The 9,152-nt window shown below is 40.1% G+C and overlaps 1 protein-coding gene across 2 annotated transcripts; it reads right to left on the bottom strand.

The window, feature by feature from the left end:
* Positions 1-2,749: 2,749 nt before the first annotated feature.
* Positions 2,750-9,038, bottom strand: ubxn7 (UBX domain protein 7). Of its 2 annotated transcripts, none has more exons than XM_077725231.1 (11): positions 8,931-9,038; positions 7,431-7,584; positions 7,271-7,335; positions 7,116-7,181; positions 6,642-6,754; positions 6,367-6,513; positions 6,172-6,274; positions 5,602-5,732; positions 4,660-5,122; positions 4,177-4,256; positions 2,750-3,647 (listed from the first exon to the last, which is right to left on the bottom strand). In XM_077725231.1, exons 1-11 carry the CDS (start codon positions 9,034-9,036, stop codon positions 3,486-3,488), a joined length of 1,590 nt encoding a protein of 529 aa, XP_077581357.1. In that variant the 5' UTR covers positions 9,037-9,038; the 3' UTR covers positions 2,750-3,485. The 2 variants fall into 2 exon arrangements, with proteins under 2 accessions (XP_077581357.1, XP_077581358.1); XM_077725232.1 differs by having other exon boundaries at positions 6,184-6,274.
* Positions 9,039-9,152: the final 114 nt, after the last annotated feature.

Below are 9,152 nucleotides of genomic sequence, written 5' to 3'. Positions count from 1 at the left end.
CAACTGAACGAGTGCCGTCTCTCACGATGTTCTTTGATTAGCAAACATTGGAAAATCCCTCCAAGATAAATCCGTTAAATTGCTCCAACACTGGAACATTTTGCTTCTCGATTACAGTAAAAAGCACAACGAAATGGCACTCATGATATGATTAACTGATTCATTTCTTTTCTGAACTGCTTTCACTTCATTAGGCTCACAGGGGGTGCTGGAGCCTATCCCAGCTAACTCCAGGCCAGAGGCGGGGACACCCTGAATTGGTGGCCAGCCAATCGCAGGGCACTAGGAGACGGAAAACCATGTACACGCACACCCATACCTATGGGCAATTTAGAGTGTCCAATTGGCCATCCAAGTTTTTTGGAATATGGGAGGAAACCAGAGTACCCATAGTAAACCCACACAGGCCCAGGGGAGAACATTCAAACTCCACACAGGTGGACCGACCTGGATTTGAACCTGGTACCTGGTTTTTAATGTTGCCCCATTATGAATTGGTGTGTAATGAACTGGACAGGCTTTAGCTGCTGACAATCCACTTTAAAATGATTAAATCACATCTTAACCTTTGAGAACAGACATCACCAGTTTTGTTCTGTGGTGTAAGAGAAAAGAAAGCAAAATCCAAATTTGCTGATGTCTGAACTATTGATAGACATCCCTACAATTGGAGAGGAAACGTGCTGTTCGGCCAAACAGGAATGCTACTCAGGACTTTTGCAGGCTTGAGTGTAAAGGTTGGAGTTGAGTCATGTGTTTGATCAAACACTTTGGAGAATTTGCAGCAAAATAAACGCTTGATTACGCAGATGGAAAACCTCAAATGTTTTTTTTTTTTCAGGTTTCAGCCTGTTGTGAAAATGCGGGATCTACACACGACAGAAAAAAAAACATCAGAAATTTGTTTTTATAGTCCGAACTGTATGAGATAATCAATTACTACTACTACTACTACTACTACTACTACTACTACTATTACTACTACTTTCAGCTTTTCCCATGAGAGCACAATCTGGAAACAAGATTGTTAAAAAACAATTTTTGCACCCTTGTGAGGATGAGCGTTTCAGAAAACAAATTAACGAATTAAATTCCCACATTTTGGTTATTCATCGACTTGGATGAAAAACGACTCTGGCCTTATTTCCAGTCAAATTTCTCATTTTTTCATCCTCAAAACAGCCATGACCAAACCAGATACAAAATGGCTACCCTTGCACAACTGGGACTGTCCAAAAAGACCCCCCCTCTAAACATTAACTTCCATTAAAATCCTTTACGGAAGCAGTCAATAGGGCACAAGCGGACTCTGAAGTGGGGTCAACACTCGCTTATGCAACTGCCCACCCATCCAAAAAAGGCCCGAGGTTTCAGCGGTATTGATTCTTTGTCAAGTATTGCGACATTAGCAATTTTTTAAAGGTTGTGGAGCGAGGTCAATGATTGATTACGTGATTAACTCCAGTTACGATTAGTGGCATCCAATTTTGACTTCTCAAATGAGATGAATTGGACATCTATTGCTATCAATGACATTGAATGAGTTAATTGGCAAAGTTAGAGGTTATGTTATCAAAGGTGCTGGTTGGCGGTCTCATTTGGCCTCTGGCACCTTTTGTCCATGCCACAAAAAGTGTCATTTGTGCACAGCATGGGGCGCTCCTATATTTGTGCAGCTGCAAGTCCTTTGCTTACAATGTTTTTTTTTTTCTCCTAAATGGAATGGACAACAACCTCTGCGGTTGGAACACACTCAAAAAGAGAAATTATTGATTGTAAAAAGTACTTTGAACCTGTTACAAAACTTAGTGAGCAAAAACGAATCCCTACATTTGAGAGAAATTAATATTAAAATCACCTGATTTCTGCTGTGTATTTGAAAAGTGAAAATTGTATTTCTTACTGCATTTAATAAAAAAAAACTATTTTAATCCAAGGCATTAGAATTAAAATTGTTCTTCATTTTGTTACTTTTAGGAGACATTATTACAAAAAAAAAATAATTCTTTATTAAAAGTCCTAAACTATTCATACCCTGGATAAACATGAGGTTAAAACCCATGTTAAATAAATTCAGTGGTTTGTCCCTGAATACATTACACATGATTGAAGATAACTGCTAAAACAAGCTAAGACTGACGACCATGTTATAACCAATTTTGGCAATATATTGAACAAGCCATTTTCACATTTCAGTCTTAGTCATAGTCTTGGAGTGTAGTGGCTTAAATATGTTTCACATTTGAACTGGTACATGATTAATTTCACATTAATTTCATGGTAGAACATCTTAAGCCTCATATTTTAACGTAATTGGTTTCATTTTATCATAAAGCAACATTGAGTTGCACGACTGTCAAATTGGAATAAAGAAATTAAGTCTAGTTGAGATAACTGATAAAGCCATTTATAGGGATGTATTGATTTGGAAATACTTTTTAAAGTGTTTTAGCCAATCATATGCAACAATTTCAGATCATATTACACCCAAAATATCCTAAGTTATTGCCATGACAGTGTTGTTTACATTAAATTTCACTTAGGGGTAGTAATTTGACACATAATTGAATTTTAATGATTCCCACATTCATCTTTCAAAGCCTTTTACTTCTTTTCTTTAAAAAAAAAATACTGGTAACCTTTATATCCCTTAATGCAAACACCAGCTACACACCAATGTGTGACAAAATATTCTAGAATTGTATCGCGTATTAAATTGTTGTGAGTGAATGAAACACCAAACAAATGCTCCCTTGGTTTTGGTAATTATATTTTGTCATGGGCATAGTTTCTTGGCATCATATAAAAAGAAAGGTAGGAGATAAAGAACATCTAACCACATAATCTCCGTTTCTGTGTCTCTCGCTAAGCCACCTCTGTACAGCAAAGGTCCAATTGACTAATGAGATGCACACTATCCTTCTGTCGTTTCTATTTCATATCAAAAGTTGACTTTCCGGAAAAAAAAAAAAAAAAGGAAGGGATCGTCCACCCATCTCATCATGGACTGATATAAATGCGTTGAAAAATGTGATCCATGCACTCTCTTAGAAATGTCAAACATTTCAGAATAGTCAAGTGGGCACAGCTGAATCTGAATGAATAGATGAAGAAGAGTGAGACTTCCTTTTCCTCTTTTCAGGTATTGAAAATAGCAAGAGCTATTCTTAAGAGAGAAAAAAAAAGGTATTTGCTGGATGGAAATGGCACACTGGGGCCTTCCTTATAGGATTTGATTGGAACGTCAGCTATAGTGTTGTCATTCTATTTTGCTGGGTCTGGAATCCAGAAAAATACCCTGAATTCTAGTTTTAAAAAAACCAAAAGGTTGTTGGCATCCGGTACTGGCCAGAGAGCTGTGAACCCATGGAATCTTGGAAAGGGAAATATCCCCCTCCATCGCCAAACATCTTCAAGCCTCCTCTAACCCAGCCCCACTTCCACTTACTATCTATCCATGGTGGTTGTTTGAGTAACCACTAAGGCTAGTTCCTCTCCTGCACAAATACAGTTTCCTGTGGACAAAGCCCCGCCTCCTGCAGGGTGATGTCATAGTCCAAGTGGGTGAGCTTTCGTCGCGGGAAGTTGGTGACTAGTTCGAAGCATTCGTTGGGGTAACCTTTGGATTGGACGTGTCTCACCAGTGCCTTGAGGTCAAAAGAAAATGATAAAATGAAATAATATGTAGTTGAAATTGTATCAAATGTTCCAAAGAGTCACTGTGTGGTCATTGTTTTGCAGCTACTAGATGGCCTGTTTAATTTCTGTTGGGAGTTAATACCTGTTCAGTGAATGCACACACTTGGCTTATATTCAAATTGTTCCAAGACTAAAAGGCACGTTGATATTGTTTATATTTTAGTAGTTTTCTGCAATCTATAAAAACAATAACTGTCCATTTCCATGAAAAATGTTTCACTGATTTCATTCCTTAGTATTGAGTGAGAAGTGAGGGTAAAAAAGCATTTTAAATCACAAAGGGTATTCAATCTTTTTGAATGAAAACATTAAAAGTTCTATATTTATATAGAAATAAGGAACAGCAAAAATGTACTTTGGCTGATCAAGGTTTTTAAAAACCTGAGATTGGGCATGGGGCAGAAAATTGTTATAGTGACATCGTTGAATTTGAACATTCATTTTTACAAAGTAGTTTAATACAGCAGACTAACTTACCATAAGTTTTGCTTGAGAAGACAGTGATATTTGCTCTCTATGTCCATCTGGGTAACGAAGCATCAATCTTGCCTTGGGGCCTGCATTGAGGGGGAAAAAACACAAATAGTGGTACAGTTTAGCATTCATACACATGGGGAGCAGATCTTGTTGACGGTTTGAGTTTGTCGCCACCAAGAAGGAATAGGGGATTTTTTTCCAGACTGATCTAAATAATCATGCAGAGCATTTAGGCTTGGTCCTGTAGTGTGGACGAGCTCAAAATGTGGATTGCACATAAACAAACCTATTTCTGACACACAACAATGAGGAAATTTGTACGTAATTGCTTCATGTACAATGAGCTTGTATAGATGGCACATGAAGGTTCATATTCACCCCAAATATTTGTTGTACAATATGTGTGTCCCACGTTGATATTCAGCCAGGTAAGACGAAATAAATAGCACTTGTACATGGTTATTATGTCACCAAGTTGCATACCATTGTCATTAGGACAGTCTTCGTCGCAGGTCTTGGAAGGCCCCTCGCTGTCGGCGTCCGGATGAGGCGGATGTGGTTTGGTGACCATCGGCTCAAGGTGGTTCTTTTTGCTCTCCTCTTTTTTGTGACTGTGGTTGTTTTCTTTGAACGGGGATTTCCGATGACAGGAAGATGTGCTATCAGGATGAAGACGGGGTAGGACGGGGCCGGCCGTGGAAATGGCAGAGGAGGTATCTTTGCCCATAGAAGCTTTCTCTTTCAGGAGTTCCGGCATTTCGCTATCAGACCCATCGACTGAGATGGGGCCCTCGCTGTCCGTGAAAGGCTCGGCGTCTGAGTCTTCCTCCGACCTGGGGGAGTCGGGGACATCGGGGACATTGGAGGAGTCGTAGTGGGTTTCCTGTAGCGACGCTCGGATGGCGGCTTCCAGCTGGCTGTCTTCGCTGGCATCGATCAAGCTTTCCTAGAACAGAAAACAAGAGTGCAGCTGTTAAAAACAAATCAAGAAAGAACAAAAGCAAGAAGACTGTGTGTGTTGATGTTGATGTTGTAGAACATTTTAGAAAAAAAAGAGAAAAAAAATTTCCCTTTGTCATAAATGAAGGGCGAGTGAGTTACTTAAGTTTTTGAATGTAAAATGCATGCACAAGGGTTTTGGTCTGGAGATATGCCACAAGTCAACACAGTAGCTGTATTTTGGGTGGTTATTTCCTCAGCCTCTTTGCTAGTAGGGAGAGGTGTATAACTTGGTCTATAAAAGGGTTCTATTCCTATTATTGTGACATTAACTTGTTTAAAACGAGCTGCTTATAACCTAATCATATCTTAAAATCTGTCTGCTTTATCACCAAAGACAAGCATGTAACCGCAAAGGTTAAAAAAAAAAAAAAAAGCAAACATAATCTCTATGTTGGAGGGTAACACATAAGATGAGGGACCCACAGAGCGAGCACGTTTGGCTGCTGGGGCAGGGCAAGGTGGCCCATCCAACTGCCCGTGTTCTGCCAGAAAGCCAGTAGTCTGCTCCAGAAAGGTTGCCACGTCCAGCTCGTTCCACTCCACCATTTTTTGACCTAAGGTAGTAAGAACTGTGAGGTTTAAACAGTGCTTATCCTGGTAGGTGTTTCAATCATATGTTGTTAACTTAAAAGGAAAGACAACGTTTTTGATCAATTGCACTACAGCAAAGAGAATCGTGTTCAACTATAAAAACAGTATTTAATTATTTATTACCTCCAGCACAAAACGGTGAAGGTATTAGTAATGTCACAATCGTCCTATGAAATGTGTCCTTTTTTTAAGGATTATTTAATTATAGTTGTAAGAAATTAGTGATTTGCATGGAATAGGTCAGCTTGGTCTTTCCCATTTAAGAAAGTGTGTTAAATTCAGGCTCATAAAACACGTACATTTTTTTCATCTATCAAGATTGCTTCACATCCTTTTTTTCCATGCACTCGACAAATCATATATCGATCCATTTACTGTAAACGACAAGTCAGTGTTACTCACAAGACAACTCACCGGTGCGTGGATCTAAAATGGAAATATATGGAAACTTGTTGAGTTTATAGAACTGGATGTATCGTTCTCCCTCTTCACTATCATGATATACCTTTAAAAAAATATTGAGGGAAAAAAAAAGAGTGTTATTCCATCTCAATTCAAGAACTTAGGCACATGAGTATTCAAGGATCGGTTGCGTGCCTGCCAGAAAATAAAGTGTTCTCTGATGATGGTCTTCACGGCATCGTTACTCCACACATCTCTGTTTAGGCATTGGCAAGCAAAGTCTTGGACATTCTGAATGTTGATCATCAACCACTTGTTCTCCATTTGGCCACAGTCTTTCGCCTACGTAAAGATGGAGCAAAGTCATGAATGAATTCAGTCTCAGGTAGATAAATAAATAAACAGATAAAAGTTCAGAATGAATAAAGAGAATGGATCCATGTGATAATGGTTCATAAACAACCGCCTACCGTTTCAAAGCTGCCTTTGTGCATCAGTTCAATGGGAGGACGGAAAAGGTCTGCCAGGGTACTCAGTTTCTTGTCGACCGAGGCGCCATTTCGTAGCTCCTGTTCTTGGCGGACTGAAAAGAGAAGGCGAGCAATTTAGGGGAAAAACATATGATCATTGAAGGCTAAAAAGATAAGAGTGAAAGATGGGATGAAACAGACTTAATGATTGGTAGGGACCAGACAGTTTAGATTTGGTAGTACTGCAGATATTATTCTATTGAGCATATCAGTATGTAAGCAGAAATTTAATTTATTACACATTCATTCTATTTTAACATGTTCCTAACTAACCTTTCCTCTTGGAGCTAATTTAACTTTTTAAAAATGAACAAAAATGATTTTGACACCCATCAAAAAAGCCAAATGTGGCTCCTGAGCCATGGGTTCCCTACCCCTGCTTTATGAACTGTTTCAGTCCTAAAAGAAACTCACTTGTTTCTGTTTGGAAGTCTCTAAAGCCATCAAATATGGATCGAGTCGGCCTCCTCCGTTTAGGCACTGGATGTGTAAGAGAAACAGCCATGTTTAATGTGTTACAAAATGTGAATGCAAGAATGCTCTAAACAAGGAATAAATAAATGCAATACCTCCAAAAAGAGGCTCTGGCTCCACAAGTATGTCCTGCTTCTGGGGAATGGGCGCTCGTACTTCGCTGTTTCCATACACAAGATGCGGAATAGTCAACATCCAAACATGGGTGCACCATTGAAAAAAAAAAAAGAAAATAGATTAAAAATAAACACTTACTCTGAAGGCAGAACTCTGCTGCTGGATGCTGCTGAACCAGAACTTGTGCTGGGCTCCTCAGCTACCACGCCTCCATCCAGAAACATGGTCACTGCCATTTCCAGATTGTTGTTGCATGCTTCCAGCATATGCTTCCCTACGCTCTCTGTGGCCCCTATAGAATATTCAGAGGTACATTTTAAAGCAGCTTCAAGGTGACTTGACAACACTTTTGTGAGTTGCAAAATCAATATAACAAATAGTGTAATAGTAGAGAGAAATAAAAATAGCCAGTATTAGAGGTAATCTAGCTAAAATATCAGAAATATTAAAACCTCAGAACTACTTTAGCCATTCAATCATGAGTATCTCATGGTGTTTGCCGACTGGTCACGCATTAACTGCCTGCTGCACTATGTACAGTGGCTTATGCACTCTTTATACACGCTTTAATAGATAAAGACATTTTTGCAGGCGGGTGACACGCTGAATTGGTGGCCAGCCAATCACAGGGCACAAGGAAATGGACAACCATTCACCCTCACACTCATAACTAGTGGAAGGAAATTTAGAGTGTTCAACCAGCCTACCCGGCATGGTTTTGGGATGTGAGGGGAAACCGGAGTACCCAGAGAAAACCCACGCAAGTCCAGGGAGAACATGCAAACTCCACACAGTGAGGACCCACCTGGGAATTGAACCCCCAACCCAAGACTGTGACTCCAAAGGACTAAACCACAAGCTATCCCACAAAACACAAATCAAAGGGAAACGTGCAGTTTTATTTTGAAAAATGAAATGTCTTTGTGGATTGTAGAACTTGCTGATGACTTTGCAGGGTGTTCAAAGGGAACTGCAGTTTTAGTTTATATTATATGCGTGGTTATTAGTTTCTCACTTCCGACTCCCATTGCGCATGCGCGTTCCAACCTCCCAACATGGTGGAGCAGTAGCCCTCACAACACGTCTCCGTGAAATAAACTTTGCTTTCCTCGTTATCATCGCGTGAGCATGTATAACTGCCGGTGATGCGTTTGGGTGTCTAAAGTGCGGGCATACAAATTACGCAGAGACGCGTGTGGTTTCCACAGCAGTCGCGTTCTTTGAGGTGATGCCAAATAGTAGTTTAAGGTGGTGAAGAGGACGCCAGATCTTGGTCCTCCATTCCCCAATTATGCTGCACACGAAATGTCAAAGTGAGATGAAACGCAGTTAAAAGATCGCGATCTATATAGCTTGTAGTCATCACCACACATTAGCTTTACGGGGTAAAAGTTAATTTACTATTAAAAGGGTTTAAGTTACACACTTATTGCTGAGTGTAGAGTCTGTTAGTAGAGTTAGGCAGTTAACATGGGCTCTATTTTTTCCCCTAGTGACAGCGGAGCACCAGCCACATTTAACATCCCTTTTAACAACTCTGTACCCATGTCCTGGTTGCTACCGACCCGATGAGACGTTCCCGCATGTCCCTTACACATGATCGCTCATTCGGATCTGAAAACAAGGCACTCTTTTTACCTGTTATTGCTGTGAATTGTTGAATTAACCCATTCACCGCCACAGTCGAGGTGTCTCCGAGCGCCGCCATCTTACCGCCACAAACAACAACATAAACGTCGCGCATGCGCAGGGACACCCCCTTTTCCTCTGCCTGGCGCGAGTTTTGTATACGTCACACGCAAAGTGATGCGTTTGGTTGTTGTAGTTCCTATGGGTTAGTAAGAACAGTAAAAAAAGTCC

Source organism: Stigmatopora nigra, chromosome 9 (assembly GCF_051989575.1).
Source record: "Stigmatopora nigra isolate UIUO_SnigA chromosome 9, RoL_Snig_1.1, whole genome shotgun sequence".
Taxonomy (NCBI): domain Eukaryota; kingdom Metazoa; phylum Chordata; class Actinopteri; order Syngnathiformes; family Syngnathidae; genus Stigmatopora; species Stigmatopora nigra.
Note: the sequence above shows the minus strand (reverse complement) of the source record. Positions and strands in the feature narration are given on the sequence as shown.

Bases quoted from the DNA above. Each gene is read 5' to 3' on its own strand.
- ubxn7 (XM_077725231.1), bottom strand. From the start codon at position 9,036: ATGCGCGACGTTTATGTTGTTGTTTGTGGCGGTAAGATGGCGGCGCTC. The intron at 5,123-5,601 runs GTGGGTCCCTCA...TTTCTGTTCTAG, and splicing joins CAGCCAAACGTGCTCGCTCT to GAAAGCTTGATCGATGCCAG. The intron at 4,257-4,659 runs GTATGCAACTTG...CCCTCAATGCAG, and splicing joins AGACTGTCCTAATGACAATG to GCCCCAAGGCAAGATTGATG.